Source organism: Giraffa tippelskirchi, chromosome 4 (genome assembly GCF_054371585.1).
Source record: "Giraffa tippelskirchi isolate mGirTip1 chromosome 4, T2T-mGirTip1v1.2.pri, whole genome shotgun sequence".
NCBI classification, from domain to species: Eukaryota; Metazoa; Chordata; class Mammalia; order Artiodactyla; family Giraffidae; genus Giraffa; species Giraffa tippelskirchi.
Window position 1 is genome coordinate 99,618,009 of NC_137278.1, and position 18,398 is coordinate 99,636,406.

General features: G+C 43.7%; 1 protein-coding gene across 9 annotated transcripts in view; it reads right to left on the reverse strand.

The window, feature by feature from the left end:
* Positions 1 to 431: 431 nt before the first annotated feature.
* The window catches only part of NPHP1 (nephrocystin 1), a 67,180-nt gene continuing 49,213 nt past the window's right edge, over positions 432 to 18,398 (reverse strand). For all 9 annotated transcript variants that reach the window (XM_081484806.1, XM_081484808.1, XM_081484803.1 and 6 more), the window contains 5 exons: positions 17,073 to 17,172; positions 6,286 to 6,398; positions 4,224 to 4,297; positions 2,908 to 2,952; positions 432 to 884 (listed from right to left, as the gene is read on the reverse strand). In XM_081484806.1, coding sequence (XP_081340932.1) covers positions 612 to 884; positions 2,908 to 2,952; positions 4,224 to 4,297; positions 6,286 to 6,398; positions 17,073 to 17,172 — 605 coding nt within the window. In that variant the 3' untranslated portion in view covers positions 432 to 611. The remainder of the gene's footprint in view (positions 885 to 2,907; positions 2,953 to 4,223; positions 4,298 to 6,285; positions 6,399 to 17,072; positions 17,173 to 18,398) is intronic.

Below are 18,398 nucleotides of genomic sequence, written 5' to 3' on the forward strand. Positions count from 1 at the left end.
TGGGGATGGAGAGATAGGGTAGGGACTAAGAGGTAAAACTATGAAGTATAAAATAGATATCGTACAAGGATGTATTGTACAACACAGGGAATATAGCCAGCATTTTATAATAGCTTTAAATAGAACATAATTTTAAAAAATTGTTAATCACTGTGTTGTACACCTGAAACTTTCATATTTCACACCAACCATGTTGCTGTTGTTCAGCCACTAAGTCGTGTTCAACACTTTATGACCCCATGGATGGCAGCACGCCAGGCTTCCCTGTCCTTCACCATCTCCCAGAGTGTGTTCACACTCATGTCCATTCAGTCAGTGATGCTATCTTAACCATCTCATTCTCAATATACTATACTCAACTGTACTCAATTTTTAAAAAGATGTAGCAGTTGTTTATGAAAAAAACAATTTCTCTTTAAACTTATACAATATTACTTATAAAAATGTGTTTTACTGTATTGACACATTCAAATTATCAGATAAATCATTCTTATAGGATGTGGCCTGTACAAAATGATGGGACCATTGGTTCTGGTTCTGCCACGTGATGCAGGCCGTCGTGGAGGGTCTGTCAGACTCAGCGGGAAGCTGAGGGTCAAAGGCCACTGCTGTCAAGCCACGTTCTTCCTTCTCTCATCCAAGAAGTCATAGGTCTGCTCGGAAATGTGGAAAGGCTCATGGACCGCCTCTGGCGACAGCAGAGCCTGGAGGGAGCCCTCATTTTCCTGGTTTTGTTTGAGGAAGTCGGCGATGACCTTCCACCGTGCAGCCTCAGTCTCCTCCTCTGCCCATCTAAACGGGGGCAGGAGTGCAGAGTGCAGCAGGGGGAGCACGCAGTCGTGGTAAACCAGCAGGAACACCGCCTTCAGGAGCTCCTTGTCTCTCTGGGGAAACACCGGCAACAGCAATCACTGTAGTGGACCCATGCTGCTACTTCTCAGGTGTTACCTTCTAGGAACTCTGCTGACTAGAAGCCGTCAAGGGAAGGGGTGGGATGGAGGTGCCAGGAACCAGCCCTTCGGTCAGGACATGGACACAGCAGAGTCACCTCGGGGAGAAACGAGAGGTTCTCTCTGAGGGTCTGAGAGGGACTCCTTGAAGCCAGGGTGCCCACTGAGCTCCACTGAGGGTCTCGCACATTCCATCAAGGAGACTGGTGCGCTGGAGTCTAATTCTGGGGACAAGGGTGTGGTTCCAGGTAAATGGAACTAAGAAGACACAGTGGGAAGCCAGCTGGATCACTGAATTAGCTCAAGGTGTTACAGGAGAAGGGTAGCAAGGGCCCGGCCTGAAATCCAGAGAAAGGAGCCGGAGGAGTAAGGATGTGTTGTCAACCCCGCCTCCCCCAGAACAGGAGCCGAGTGACATCTGCAAGGGCAGGCAGCCCAGCTCCACACCTCAGGTGGGCACTGCAGGGGTGCAGGTGGTTTGCACTGAGATACGACCCCTCCAGGGCGAGCTGGAGAGGCCGCTTCTACAGGCCTGAGGCCCAGCACCGGTCCACTACTGAGCAAGAACAGCATTAAACCTGCCAATTTGGGTTGAACGGAAGCTCAAATAAGGATACAATATATACACTTTTTTTTTCCTTTCAATGTTTAGTGTCTTTCTTTGTTCTCCCATGTTCCTTGAGGATAATGAAAAGTTCAGATTAAAAGTCCAGAAACCATGGACCGTGGGCCCCATGCAGCCCACTACCATCTCTTTTTATAAATAGTCTTATAGTACCAGCCCTACTCAGGTGTTTAATACTGCCTGTAGCTGCCGTGCATTACAAAGGCAGAGCTGGGTATTTGAGACAGAGAGCATGTGGCCCGCAAAGCCAAAAATATTTACTCTTTGGCCCTTTACCAAAAAAGTTTGTCAATCTTGGACTAGAGTAGTCAAGCCACTGCACACTGCTTGCTGCAAGTTCTGTTTGGCAATGACATGCTCTGGGCCATGGATGCACAGTCACGCGTGCTTTCAGTGTAAGGTACAGCTTATGCCAACTTTCTTCTTACTTCTCTGTACTTGATATGGACTTTGAGAGCTAGAGAATTTTTTTTTTTTAATGAGAGAAATTTGATAGGCAGCTGGAACATTTTGGCTTAGAAACGTTCCCTCAATTCAATAAAACTCAGTGGTCTGACTCTCTTGGTAAATGTCACACTGCATTTGAAAATATGTGGGTTATTTTCAAAGATTTTTGATATTGATTTCTAACATAATTCCACAGTTAGAAACACAAGAGAACAGACTCTGTATGATTTTGATACCTTTAGACCATCAAATTTTTGTACTTGTTTTATGTCTCTGGATATGTTCCAGTGTCTCCTATAGTCTATAGGAAGCTGAATAGAATTTGTAGCCTACTGTTTTGTGAAAACTGTATACATCTTAATTATGTTGAATTGGTTCATGGTGTTTTTCAGGTCTACTATATCCTTCTACTTTCCTGCATATTCATCTATTAATTTTTGAGAGCTTGATATTGAAACACCAACTAAAAATCTTAATTTATCTACTTAAAAAAATAACTGTAATATACAGTGGAATTGTATGTAACTTTGCTCTATATTTCCAAGTTTCCTAAAATGTGTTATCATACTTTCATAATTCAAAATATAAAAAAGAAACAGAAAAAAAAATCTCCCCAAGGAACATGGGAGAAAATAAAGACACTAAAAATTGAAAGGAAAAAAAAAGTGTGTCTGAAATGACTGTCTTGATCAAGTGTTTTTTTAAATGCTTAGAATCGATCACCCATACTCTTCTTTGAAGGTGTCTTTGGAACCATAATAACATAGTTGAACTGTCAACAGGGATTATGAGTATGGCTACTTCAGCTAAAGAAGACATGTGATTAGAATGTGTAGCAAACACTGACCACAGAACTGTGGAGTCTGGGGTGGACCGTCACATTACCTTCTCTGATCTTTTTAATGTACTCTCTTTCTCAGCCCAGGAACTCTAAAAAGCAAATAGAAATACTAGATTAATCTGAGTATTTGCAAGTCTTTGCCACATCTCTGCAACTTCACTCTGTAAGTAAACTTATAGACAGGGTTAAAAACCATGTATAGAACTGGCACATGTAAGAAGTGGATCTCTAGTTAGGCATCAAGTTCTAAGGACCCAGAACCAGATGGAGTGGGCAGAATGTATCAGCAAGCAATTCTTTACAAGCTTGATTTTACAAGTCAGAACTAATTTAACAGGTTTCCCTGGTGGCTCAGTGATAAAGAATACGCCTGCCAATACAGGAGTGCAGGAGACATGGGTTCAATCCCTGATCCGGGAAGATCCCATATGCCATGGAGCGACTAAGCCTGTGCTCCACAACTCCTGAGTCTGTGCTCCAGAGCCTGGGAGCCGCAGGTACTGAACCCATGCCCTCTAGAGCCTGTGCACTGCAACAAGAGACGCCCCTGCAATGAGAAGCACAGGTATTAGCTGCTGCTGAGCCTATGCTCCAGAGCCCAGGAGCTGCAACTACTGAGACCCATGCACTCTAGGGCCCGGGAGCAGCAACAAGAGAAGCCACTGCAACGAGAAGCGTAGGTATTAGAGAATACTGCAATTAGAGAATAGCCCCTGCTCACTGTAACTAGAGAAAAGCCCATGCAAGCACCCAGCCCAACCAAAAATAAATAAATACATAAAATAAAAAAAAAAACTAATTTAAGAACAGAATCAGTGAAACACTAACATATCCATACAAAGTGCACCAACATAGCACTTGAACAATAAGATATCATTAAGCTTTTAAGGTAAGACAGTCATGAAAACAGAAAACCCTGCCAAATACCATACTTCTGTACAACTGTATCTGCTGAGGTGAGGACAATGGTCAGGGAGAGACAGAATCAAGTGCAGGCTTCCCTGGTGGCTCAGACAGTAAAGAATCCCCCTGCAATGCAGGAGACTGGGGTTCGATCCCTGGGTCGGGAAGATCCCCTGGAGAAGGGAATGGCTACCCACTCTAGTATTCTTGCCTGGAGAATTCCACGGACAGAGGAGCCTGGCGGGCTACAGTCCATGGGGTCTCAAAGAGTTGGACACGGCTGAGCAACTAACACTTTCACTTTTACTTGCAAGTAAATGTTTCTAATCTGTGCACAAGGTTTCAGAAAAGCTTCTTTAAAGAAATAAAACACCCAGAGTTCAATTAGCCCCACAAAAGTATGAACTGAAGACCTTCTGGGGCCCAGCAGGTCTCTGTCATGACACATACTACCCACCCTGAGTGCATCCATTATGTCCGACTCCTCTAAGAGCTTGGGGAAGGTGGCCAGCATTGGATTACTAATTAAATCTGAAAAAAAAAGAACAGGAAGGATTTTATGTAAGCTTCATCCAACGCAATTTATGGCAATAGACATACAAATATTCATTCAGATTGAAACTACTGTGCCACACAATTTGCTGATTATACACCCTGCCCACTTCAACCTCTTGGAGGGCCTGGAAGCTGTCCCCCTCCCCATCCCCGCCTGTCTCCACATCCACACCCAGGGGGTTCCAAAATGAGTCTGGTATCAAGTAGAGCTTTCAGGATGGGAGTAAGCTGGCTCTGAACAGAGTAAGACTGGAAAATCCTGTTTTTCTTTCTGTGTTTTGTTTCTACCTCCCTTTCCTCCTCATGACTGATGTGTGGTGTGGTAAGAGGAATCTTCTAATTACAAGGCCCCCATGCTCTTGGAAGGCTGAGCAGGAACTGGGAGGCACCAAGGGAAAGGAGGCAGAGGGCGGGCAGGTCAGGCCTGACTCCAGTTCCCCGTTGCTTGGGAAGGACCTCAGCCTGGGGCCAACAGATGGTGGTGGTGATGCTGAAAGGAATCAGGAGATGGCCATGTGCCTACATACTATGTAGGAGAATACTGATATTTCACAATCAATAAGGGCACGTGCAAAGACGCACACCAGGAAGGACACTCCACAAATGGCAAGGGTAGTGACTTCTACAATCTTGTGTTCTCAGTTGAGAAAAATCCTTCCTCTAGGTCTTACTAGGTTTATTCGGATGCTCAGATCCCAATAAAGTCAACAATTTTGAGTAGCCTTCTTACCTATAAAAAAACCTAATAAGCCTTATCCTCTTTAAGGCGTCATGTCTTCATGAAGTTTTTCTAGAGTCACTGAAACAAATTCAAAGGCATGTGATGACTGAAAGGCTTACACTGTGCTTCCTTTAGAGTTATAACTATCCCTTGAGGAATGTTGGTGCTTCTCTGAGTTCCATTTCTAGTTGCCTACCCAGGTAGTGCGTCTCTGGGAGAGAACTCGTGTCTAACCATGAACTCCGCTTGTCCACGAGTGCTGAGCCATCCTGGGGTTCTCTCACTGTACTCTATTCCAGCCACACTGGCCTGCTTTCAATTTCAATTCCTCCAGTGCACTCAGCACTTTCTTGCCTTGGGTCTTCAGACATGCTGGTCCTTCTAGCCAGAAAGGATCCAATCCCATCTATCTCCCCTGTATGTCTCACTCCTGTCTCAGGTCTTGTCTTACATATTTCTTGCTTGGAAAAGCCTTCCTTCATCCTACACATTAATTCAGGTCTTCCTAGTGTACGCTCTTGTTGTGTATTTCCCTTCAGAACATTTAAGGTTAAAAAAAGGATTATTCACATAATTTTGTGTTTGCAGTTTGTGGCTCCACCAGGACAAGGATGACAGTGGCTGTCTCATTCATGACAGGGCACTGGTGTATAGTACCCACTCAATAAAGAATATCCAATAAAACGAAACTTTTTTAGAGGCAATTCTTACAACACATGCCAATCTCTGGCCAAGTTCAATCATGTGTGACAACTCACTGATTTCCTTAAAGTTACTTTTTAACATTTTACTGGGGAAAAGTTTCAAGCTGACAAAAAAGCTGCAATATAGAACCCCTGAATACCTCTCACTTGGTCTCACCAATTTTATTGATGTTTAAACTTCTTGCATTAAAACTAGCTATCTGGGGGTAATTTGTTCTCTTCCCCAAAAGAGGATATGTATACCAAACACCCAGTAAAAACATTATTAAAGAAATTAAGGGAAAATATGACTATATATGAAATTTGGATCTCAGGTCTCCAGAATTTAAGATGTGAACAGTGTACATGGTGAAGAGCAGAACGCACACTAGACTCACAGAGGATGCACACTGAGTGTAAGGCTGTGTGTGTGAAGTCGCTGACGGTCACTGATGCTCTTCTAAATACTTTACTCCAACTGCTACCTTCAGAAGCAGAGGCTGCATTTACTCAGAGCATGGGGCACTGTTACAAGTAACAAAACTACAAAGATGTCTCACCTGTACTGTGCAGGCTCATCCTGTCTTTCAGGAGAACATCTCCAAGAATCTGGCGATAAAATATCAACAAATGAACGCAGCACATGCTTCCGATTAATGTTTCTGGTAGTAGACTATTAAAGAAGAAAGAATACATTGTTTAATATATTCATTAAACAATCCCCTATGATCCAACCTATGATGCTGAAGCTGAAGCTCCAATACTTTGGCCACCTGATGCAAAGAACTGACTCACTGGAAAAGACCCTGATGCTGGGGAAGATTGAAGGCAGGAGGAGAAGGGGATGACAGAGGATGAGACGGTTGGATGGCATCACCAGCTCAATGGACATGAATTTGAGCAGGCTCTCAGAGTTGGTGATGGACAGGGAAGCCTGGTGTGCTGCAGTCCGTGGGGTCACAAAGAGTCAGACATGACTGAGCAACTGAACATGACTAAACTGAACTGATGGTGCTTTTTAAATGTATACTGATCACTCTAATGAAGAGTTCTGAGTTTTGCTTAATTATTGAAAAGAATGTTAAGGAAAATTTCCTTAATGTTAAGTATAAGTCAATGTTACATAAGTTAACTATAACGTTAACTGTAAGTTGGCCATGTTAAACTTCAAAAAACTTTTATTTTTATGTGTATACTTTCAAGTCACAATTTTGAGTTACAATTCCTGTTCCACATTTGCATACACATCCATGTCAAATGTCAAATAAAAAACAGAAGTCATCAATTAGAAAGAATGAACTAGTCAGCAGCAAGTTTTAACAAAGCCATGTTGCCACCCCCACCCGATGTGATGAATGCAGAGGAACCACGAGTTCAAGCTTTTCACAGTGCTGGGTGGAACACGGAGGGTGTGACAGATCAGACTGAATTCTGACTTTGCTACTTCCAAGCTATGTGCTTTGGAGTTAATTTTATCCTTGAGTTTTGGTTTCTTCATTTGTAGAACACAGATAGTCATACGTGCATTTCAGGTTACTAAAAGATTAAAATGAGGTAAATGTGGAAAGCTTAAGGCAATGCCTAGTACATAATAAGTGTTCAAGAATAAAAAAATTTCAATATTGAAGGTAAGTTGATATCAGTTTAAAATAGACAGTAAGAACTTTAGGATATTGTATGTAATTTTCATGGTAACCACAAAGAAAAAAAGCTATACACAAAACGTAATGAAAAGGGAATCAAAATGGATCACTGGGAAAAAGTCAGTTAAAAACAAAAGATGGCAGTAAGGGAGGAAATGACGGACAAGAAAAAAAACTTAAGATGTACAGAAAATGGATAACAAAATATGATTGAGTCCTTCCCCATTAGCAATTACTTTAAATGTAAACGGATTAAACTCCTCAGTCCAAAGACACAGATTGGCAGAATAGATTTTTTAAAAACAGGATCCAACTGTATTCTATCTACAAGAGACCCACTTTAGATGTAAGGACATTCATAGGCTGAAAATAAAAGGATAGTTAAAGATACTCCATGCAAATAGTAAACAAAGAAAGAAGATATACTGCTCAGATGTACTGATAGCAGACAAAACAGACTTTAAAGCCAAAAAGCTGTTACAAGAGACAATGAAAGATGTTATATAATGATAAGAGGGCCAATTCATTAAGAAAACATAACAATTATAAACATATATAATAAACATCATAGCTCCTAGATATATGAAGTGAACACTGACAGAAGTGAAGAGAGAAAAAGATCTACAATCACAGGAGGAGACTTCAGTACTCCACTTTCAATAGGGATAGAACAAGCAGCATGCATGCATGCCACGTTGCTTCAGCCATATCTGACTCTGTGAGACCTTATGGACTGCAGCCTGCCAGGCTTCTCTTGCCTGGAGGACAACCAGACAGATCAGTAAGGAAGGAGAACCTGAACTACACTGCAGACCGACTGTAACTGACAGACACGTACAGAACACTGCCCAGTAGCAGAATGTACATTTTTCTCAAGTGACCAAGGAACGTTCTCCAAGATAGCCATATGCTGGGCACAAAATAAGTCCTAACAATTTAAAAGACGAATTATATAAAGTACGCTTTCTTTTTTTTCCTCCCAAGGTATCTTTTCTGATGACAATGGAATGAAACTAGAAATGAACAGCAGAAGGAAAACTGGAAAATTCACAGCTATGTGGATATTAAACCTGAAACCTGGGACTTCTCTGGTCGTCCAGTGATTGAGAGTCTGTCTTGCAATGTAGGGAATGTGGGTTCAATCCCTGGTCGGAGAACTAAGACCCCACATGCCAAGGAGCAACTCAGCCCATGTGCCACAACTAGAGAGTCCACAAAGATCCCGAGTGACAATGAAGATGCTGCATGCTGCAACCAAGACACGACACAGCCAAAGAAATAATTTAAAAAGCCAGACACCATGTGCACACTAAGCGTTTAGCGGAATCCTGAGCACTGGAGTTAACCTCAGCAGATACTCAAGAAAATGTCCGGATCATGCTAAACATACATTTTCTGAGTGTTATTTTTAGAAACACATGAACTCTGTCACTAAGCATGAAGAATGACCACAGAAGGAATCTCAAAAACCTGGCAAACAATGTACTCTTATCAAAAGGGAAGATGTCTTTGGGCTAAGAAAAACCACCTAATGTTACAAAGGAGATTTTAATTTCAGATATTAATCCTTTATTCTAATTTCTAGGATGAGAATTTTAGAAGGGAAAGTTAATCACCCAGGTAACATCCAGGCTTCCAGCCAGTTGGAGGAGAACAGAATGAATGTGACCCCCACGGGTAGTTTCACATAATATAGATAAGAAACCTTGACCACTCCATAACCCTTGCATTTCTAGAAATGTCAAAAATGCAGGATAGATTCTCTTACCACACTTAAATTCATACCCCACATTTGGCACACAGAGTCGGAAATCATCTTTTTCCAACTCTGCTAAAATTCTGATCTTGTATATACCTGACCTAGATTTCAAGGACTGGCTTCAGAGGAACATGGAAGCTGCCTTGATGCCACAGCATGCCTTCTTGTTTTCACGCTGTGATTCCCAAGGCTTGTCCTACCTCTCACCCTCTGCTCTGTGGCTCACGTGGGCAGTGTTTCAGATGCATGCCCAAACTCATCTCGTGCTGAAAAACAGCCATTAATTCTGCAAGGGGAAGGGGTGGACCCTTCCTTCCATTCTCCCCTCCCCTTCTCTCCCAGACCAGCCTGCTCCATCTGGCAGGCATCGCAGCCAGCCTGTGGGAGAGGCCTTCAGCGCCCACTGTGTGGGCACTCCTTTTCTTTTGGTATCTCACCATAACACAAAGCAATGCTGCTGGCTCTTTATCAGAGTTTCCTTTAGGGAAATTCTTTGATTTTCCCAAACCCAAGATGGCCAGAAAGCTCTAAGCTGAAGAAGTAAAGATATACCTTTCTGACCTCACAGACAGACCAGCAGAAGCACAATAAACATGATAACAGGCCCTGGGCAAGTGACTTCCCGGTGCTTCCCTGATGGCTCAGATGGTAAAGAATCTGCCTGCAATGCAGGAGACCTGGGTTCATCCCTGGGTCAGGAAGATCCCCTGAAAGAGGAAATTGCAATCCACTCCAGTATTCTTGCCTGGAGAATCCCATGGAGAGAGGAGCCTGGCGGGCCACAGTCCCTGGGGTTGCAAAGAATCGGACACGACTGAGCAACTAACAAACACAAGTAAACTACTACTTCCTTTATTTTTAGCAACAATACAATGGAAGTAAAAGAGAAAAAGAGATGAGATACATCAAAAAGGCAAAGGAAAACAAATTCATAGCCAATTTATACCCAGGCATATAGCCTTCTCCCATAGACCAGGGTTTCTCAGGATTCAGAACCCATGCACTGCGAGCCTGGGTCTAAATTTAGGGCTTTCCCTTATCAGGAGTTTAAAAACATGCCTTTGGTTTAGGATTTGGCATGTACACATGGCTATGTTTAAAATGGATAACCAACAAGGACTTACTGTAAAAAAAATAAAATTAAAAAATAATAAAAAAAATTAAAAGTCATAAAGCAGAGAGAGAGAGAAAAAGCATGCATTTGGTCAAATTACATCAAGTTACATCCCATCAAAAAACAGCTCCAAAATCAGAAAGCCAAGTCTTGGTGAAAGGTAAGGATCTATTTGCTCCCTGTTTTGTCTCAACTGAGGGTACACACAATCACAGTTGTCTCTATAAAAGGAGATCCAGGCACAGGATTCCAGTGCTGCTTCTCTGGTCAAGAAGATGAGTCCACTTCTCCGGTGGCTCAGTGGTGAAGAATCCGCCTGCCAATGCAGGTGACATGGGTTCCGGGAGGATCCCACGTGCAGCGGGGCAACTAAGCCTGTACGCCACTACTGAGCCTGTGCTGTAGAGCCCAGGAAGCACATCTGTTGAGCCCATGCCCCAGAGCCCTTGCTCTGCAACAAGAAAAGCCATAGTAATGAGAAGCCCAAGCACTGCAACTAGAGAGTAGCCCCCACTTGCTGCAACTAGAGAAGAGACAGCCCGTGTGCAGCAGCGAAGAGCCAGTGCAGCCAAAAATAAATGCATAAAAAGAAGATGCATCCATGTTGAGTCACCTGCTCCTGACAGCCCAGGAGATACACAGGGAAGACTGCTGGCTTGTGAGAGGGCAGGATGAAGCTGGCCAGCAAGGATACTGGGGAAACTGGGCACTGATGCATATTATAACTGGGCTTCCTGCCCTTGGCTCTACCCACATTGGTGTACGGCCCTTGGCGCAACAAAAAAGAGCCCCTGTCCTTGCTGTTTCAGGCAGAGAAATTTGGCTGAACAAAGATGAAGTTGTTTTTGTTTTTTTGCAGCATGTGGGGCTAGTTTCCTGACCAAAGATCAAACCTGTGCCTCCTGCAGTGGAAGTGTGGTGTCTTAACCACAGGACTGCCAGGGAAGTCTCAAAAGATGAAGTTCTTAAGCACTGGGGAGTGGGGACAGAGGTGGGGTAGACTTTTGGAGCAGAGAAGCAGGAAGGCTATTGGTAGCGTTGTGTGTGTGTGTGTGTGTGCGCGCGCTCAGTCATGTTCGACTCTTTGCAAACCCATGGACTCCGTCAGGCTCCTCTGTTCATGGAATTTTCCAGGCAAGAATACTGGAGTGGGTTGCCAATGCCCTCCTCCAGGGGATCTGCCCGACCCGGGGACAGAATCCGAATCTCCTGCATCTCCCGCATGGCAGGCGGATTCTTTACTGCTGAGCCACTGGGCAAGCCCCATTGGTAGCATTAATGCCTTCCTTTTCCACCCACTATGAGAGGCAGGTCAGGGAGAGGAGACTGAGCAGGGTTACCCTGAAGAGGGAATTCACAGGACCTGGACTCCATCTTAGGCCTGTTTATGCTGATCATGCTCGGCCACCTCTCTAATGGACTCTAAACTCTGTGCTTAGTGCCTATGGAAACGACAATAAAAGGATAAGACCCCCGCCGGACAGGGGAACCTTGAAGATCATATCCAGGTTACTCATTGCCTAAGAGAAAACATACACTTATCACCCCTGTCTTGGGACAGGCCATAAATTTTTCTGTACCTATCGGAGTGTAACCTCGGGCTTATTGATTATTGGCCAATTGTTTAACTGTCTGAACACAAAACACATAAATGATGAGATTATTGTGATTGTATTTACCCTTCCTTTATTTATGTAAGTCTTAAGGAATTTGGGGTGGTGAGTTCGGACATGTACACATGGGGTATAAAAGATTTTCACAAATGCTGGTCGGGGTCCTTGGCTAAGAGAAGACTCTGACTTGGGCCCGCCGGTGTAATAAACTGCAGCCCACTACCTGCATTATCCTTCTGAGTGAGTTTGTTTCCCAAAACGCATGGCTACAACAACCCCACCTCAAGATCTACCTCTAGGGCGCACCTGAACCCAGCCTCTCACCTTGAACCCACAGCACAGCCCTTGCACCATAGCCCATGGCTCTGCAGCAAGGCTCGGGCCTCTGGCTTCTCTGTGCCCACGGTCAGTCTCTGGGACAGCCTGCCTGAGGCCACAGCCCTATTGGCAGGTCCCAAGGCCCACACTGGTCACTACAAGGAGTGCACATTTCTGGATCCTGCAAGTCAGTCAGTCAGTCAGTTGGTTCAGTCGCTCAGTCGTGTCCGACTCTTTGCGACCTCATGGCCTGCAGCACGCCAGGCCTCCCTGTCCTTCACTAACTCCTGGAGTTTACTCAAATTCATGTCCATCGAGTCAGACATGCCATCCAATCATCTCATCCTCTGTCATCCCCTTCTCCTCCTGCCCCAATCCTTCCCAGCATCAGGGTCTTTTCCAATGAGTCAGCTCTTCGAACCAGGTGGCCAAAGTATTGGAGTTTCAGCTTCAACATCAGTCCTTCCAATGAACATTCAGGACTGATTTCCTTTAGGATGGACTGGTTGGATCTCCTTGCAGTCCAAGGGACTCTCAAGAGTCTTCTCCAAAACCACAGTTCAAAAGCAACAATTCTTCGGCACTCAGCTTTCTTTATAGTCTAAGTCTCACATCCATATATGACTACTGGAAAAACCATAGCCTTGACTAGACAGGCCTTTGTTGGCAAAGTAATGTCTCTGCTTTTTAATATGCTGCCTAGGTTTGTCATAACTTTTCTTCCAAGGAGTACGTGTCTTTTCATTTCATGGCTGCAGTCACCATCTGCAGTGATTTTGGAGCCCCCCAAAAGTAAAGTCTGCCACTGTTTCCACTGGTTCTCCATCTATTTGCCTTGAAGTGACGGGACCGGATGCTATTATCTTTGTTTTCTGAATGTTGAGCTTTAAGCCAACTTTTTCACTCTCCTCTTTCACCTTTATCAAGAGGCTCTTTAGTTCTTCTTTGCTTTCTGCCATAAGGGTGGTGTCATCTGCATATCTGAGGTTATTGATATTTCTCCCAGCAATCTTGATTCCAGCTTGTGCTTCCTCCAGCCCAGCCTTTCTCATGATGTACTCTGCATATAAGTTAAATCAGCAGGGTGACAATATACAGCCTTGACATACTCCTTTTCCTATTTGGAACCAGTCTGTTGTTCCATGTCCAGTTCTAACTCTTGCTTTCTGACCCACATACAGGTTTCTCAAGAGACAGGTCAGGTGGTCTGGTATGCCCATCTCTTTCAGAATTTGCCACAGTTTATTGTTGATCCACACAGTCAAAGGCTTTGGCATAGTCAATAAAGCAGAAATGGATGTTATTCTGGAATTCTCTTGCTTTTTCGATGATCCAATGGATGTTGGCAATTTGATCTCTGGTTCCTCTGCGTTTTCTAAAACCAGCTTGAACATCTGGAATTTCACAGTTCACATCCTGTTGAAGCCTGGCTTGGAGAATTTTGAGCATTACTTTACTAGTGTGTGAGATGAGTGCAATTGTGCGGTAGTTTGAGCATTCTTTGGCATTGCCTTTCTTTCGGATTGGGATGAAAACTGACCTTTTTCAGTCCTGTGGCCACTGCTGAGTTTTCCAATTTTGCTGGCATATCGAGTGCAGCACTTTCACAGCATCATCTTTCAGGATTTGAAATAGCTCAACTGGAATTCCATCACCTCCACTAGCTTTGTTCGTAGTGATGCTTCCTAAGGCCCACTTGACTTCACATTCCAGGATGTCTGGCTCTAGGTGAGTGATCACACCATCGTGATTATCTGGGTCATGAAGATCTTTTTTGTACAGTTCTGTGTATTCTTGCCACCTCTTATTGATGTCTTTTTCCTCTGTTAGGCCCATACCGTTTCTGTCCTCTATTGAGCCCATCTTTTCATGAAATGTTCCCTTGGTATCTCTGATCCCTTGGTAACCTTTGGATCCTCACAGTGGAGCACAATTTCACGACGGCCCTCAGGGCTCTCTCTGGGCTCTGGTGGGAGAGTCGCGTGCACACAGAGAGGTGAGGGAGGCCAGGACCACAGGCGGCAGGGCAGAGCTTTACACCAGCAGGAAGATCTCTACCTTGAAATCACTTCACAAACATTTTTCGGGTGCCTACTATGTGCTGTAACCAACAAGGGCCTCTATTTCTGAGGTCGGGGCTGAGGGCTGGGGGCCCTTCTTTGAGAACCCAGTACATAGAAGAACATTCACGACTTTGGGAGAATGGGCCCGTCGATCTGACCACTGCTCACCTAGTCAGATTGATCTCTAGATTGTAAAGCATATCTCCAAGCCAGTATCTGAAGCCAAAGAAACACTATTAAAAGCTGTACTTGAAAGATAATGCTTGGAAGTGGTTTAGACTATGGAAAGCTTATCAACCAGAGAAGCAACAGGTGGTTGAAGAAGTAGGAAGAATGAGGCTGAACAGGATTCTAGCTTTCCTTTTACAGAGACTGCTACTGTGCTTCTTTTTTTTATCTTGAAAAATAAAAATTGTCCAAGAAAAGATTGGCCAAAAGGGGGGAGTTTATAGGCTCTGTGGACATCCAGGGTGGTGGGCAGGGGCCAGGGAGCCAAGAGTGAATACAACCCATGAGTACAAAATTAATGGTTTTTGAAAGATTTAACTGTTAACACTATCATTATAAAACACATTTCAGTACTAGTGATAAGAACAACGGATGTTTAAACTGGGAGCATGATCTCAAATGAGAAAAGCAACCACTCAGAGAGTTCCAAGTCTCCCTGACTGCTGATCATCTGCCAGCAGAAAGCAGGTCTCGGCGGGGCTGGTCCGCTGCCTCCGTGTCTGTTTGCAAGCCACCCCCTCCATCCAGTCTGCTGTGTGCCATGTGTTCTCCACAGCCCCACATCGTCCCATGGCACCTCTTTTTGAATTTCCCTGATCTTACCAGCTACATAGCACATCCTCATTTGAACAAATTTTATGACAGCACTGTTATCTGCTATTATATTTACACTTACCCACACATATGATATTTACATTTATTTACACATATGACAATACTAGGGCTTCCCTGGTGGCTCACACAGTAAAGCAATGCAGGAGACCTGGGTTTGATTCCTGGGTCAGGAAGATCCCCTGGAGAAGGAAATGGCAATCCACTCCAGTATTCTTGCCTGGAGAATCCCATGGACAGAGGAGCCTGACTGGCTATACAGTTCACAGAGTCACAAAGAGTTGGACACGACTGATCCACTGAGTACACATGCACACATATGATAATAATAGTAATAATTGTTGTGATACTTACTGTGTATTACTGTGAGGCATGCACCATAAATACTAGGCAAATGCTTTATATATTTTCATTTCCTTAAACTTCATTAGAGCTTGATGGGGTTGATATTATTATTATGTCCATTTTAAAGACATAGGCCTTGAGACCCTGAGAAAGATGGTAAATGGCCTGTCCAAGAGATTGCTGACTTGGGAATGGATAGACCTGGGAGGCTACCAGTGTAAAAACTCCCTAAAGAAGATGCAAACTAGAACCACCATGAGATACCACTAATCACTTATTAAAATGGGCAAGACAGAAAAAAATCGATCATATCAAATGCTGTCAAGAATACTGGAGTAACTGAACTCTCACTTGTTGCTGGAGAGAGTATAGAACAGCCTGGTCATATTGTAAAACAGTTTGGCAATTTCTTATAAAGCTAAGCAAAGGCCAGATAATCCAGTAATCACACAAGAAAGGAAGACATAAGTCCACACACACACACAAACTCTTACGCAAATATTTAGAGTAGCTTTATTCATGATTGCCCTAACCTAGAAACAACCCAAATATCTCTGAACTGGTGAATAAACACATTGTGTACATCCACCAAACAGAATACTAGTCAGAACAAAAAGGAACAGACCACTAACACACGGGGCTTCCCAGGTGGCTCAGTGGTAAAGAACCCGCCTGTCAATGCAGGAGACACAGGAGACTTGGGTTCGATCCCTGGGTCGTGAAGATCTCCTGGAGAAGGAAATGGCTACCCACTCCAGTATTCTTGCCTGGAGAATCCCATGGACAGAGGAGCCTGGTGGGCTACAGTCCATGGGGTCGCAAAGAGTCGGACACAGCTGAGCGACTGAGCACGCATGCAGGCATACGCTAACACATGCAACTGCATGGATACGTCTCAGTTATGTTATGCTAAACGAAAGAAGCCAGACTCAAAAGGCTACACATGGTGTGATTCCATTTGTAGACCATTCTGGAAAAGGTAGAACTGGGAAAAGAAAACTGATCAACTGTTGCCCGAGACCAGAGCCCGAGATTTGATTACAAAGGGGCACGAGATCACTCTTCAGAGTGACAGAAATATTCTTTATCTTGACTGTGTGGTAGCTACATGACTGTATACATTTGTCAAAACTCAAAGAACTTAAAGTAAAAGGGGTTAATTTTACTTGCGTGTAAATTATACCTCAATAAACCTGACATTTTAAAAAGTTCCCCAGGGAATTTCCTGGCAATCCAGAGGTTAGGACTCTGAGCTCTCACTGCTGAGGTCATGAGTTCAATCCCTGGTCTGGGAACTAAGATCCCACAAGCCATGTGGTGTGGCTAAAAAAAATATTCAGGATGATTTTTAAAAAAAGTTCCCCACAGTTCCCTAAGGGAAGGACCATGAATGGTAAGCCCTGCTTAGTCAAGAGCTTCTATACTACTTTTGACCACATCTATCATTTGTACTAACTGGTAAATTGAAGAGTAAGTTAATCTGAAATGTATTATTATTCCATTTCCCTATAGATCCTTGGCTGAAGAATCAGTGAGGGAAAAAAAAAAACTAACAAATGGTGACTGAGCAGGAAGAGAAACTGGAAGCAGAGAAGGTCCATAAATGCTGAATGAGCCCCAGTTCACCATACAGGTTAACAGCGGGTACTAACCTTAGTGTGTTCCTTGATCTTCTGTTCAAAGATCTCAGTTTTACTAGAAGTTGAGGCTGCCTCCTCATCGTCATCAACTGATGGAAAACACTACCATGTGCTTTTAAAAAAGAAAAAATAAATATCAAAACTCAGTGCTGAGGTAGTGAATGTGATAAAACAGTATTTTACATAAAATTTTATAACAAAAATTAGACACAGTTTTTCAGCACCAGGAGTGCTGAATTGTATGAAAGGCAGCAGCTGCCTCAGTTCAGTTCAGTTCAGTTCAGTCATTCAGTCGTGTCCGACTCTTTGCGACCCCACGAATCGCAGCACGCCAGGCCTCCCTGTCCATCACCAACTCCCGGAGTTTACCCAAACACATGTCCATCGAGTCGGTGATGCCATCCAACCATCTCATCCTTTGTCGTCCCCTTCTCCTCCCGCCCCCAATCCTTCCCAGCATTAGGGTCTTTTCCAATGAGTCAACTCTTCGCATGGGGTGGCCAAAGTATTGGAGTTTCAGCTTCAACATCCGTCCTTCCAATGAACACCCAGGACTGATCTCCTTTAGGATGGACTGGTTGGATCTTCTTTCAGTCCAAGGGACTCTCAAGATTCTTCTCCAACACCACAGTTCAAAAGCATCAATTCCTCGGCGCTCAGCTTTCTTCACCGTCCAACTCTCACATCCATACATGACCACTGGAAAAACGATAGCCTTGACTAGATGGACCTTTGTTAGCAAAGTAATATCTGTGCTTTTAAATATGCTATCTAGGTTGGTCATAACCTTCCTTCCAAGGAGTAGGCGTCTTTTCATTTCATGGCTGCAATCACCATCTGCACTGATTTTGGAGCCCCCAAAAATAAAGTCTGACACTGTTTCCACTGTTTCCCCATCTATTTCCCATGAAGTGATGGGACCAGATGCCATGATCTTAGTTTTCTGAACGTTGAGCTTTAAGCCAACTTCTTCACTCTCCTCTTTCACTTTCATCAAGAGGCTCTTTAGTTCTTCTTCACTTTCTGCCATAAGGGTGGTGTCATCTGCATATCTGAGGTTGTTATATTTCTCCTGGCAATCTTGATTCCAGCTTGTGTTTCTTCCAGCCCAGCGTTTCTCATGATGTACTCTGCATATAAGTTAAATAAGTAGGGTGACAATATACAGCCTTGACGTACTCCTTTTCCTATTTGGAACCAGTCTGTTGTTCCATGTCCAGTTCTAACTGTTGCTTCCTGACCTGCATACAGGTTTCTCAAGAGACAGGTCAGATGGTCTGGTATTACCATCTCTTTCAGAATTTTCCACAGTTTGTTGTGATCCACACAGTCAAAAGC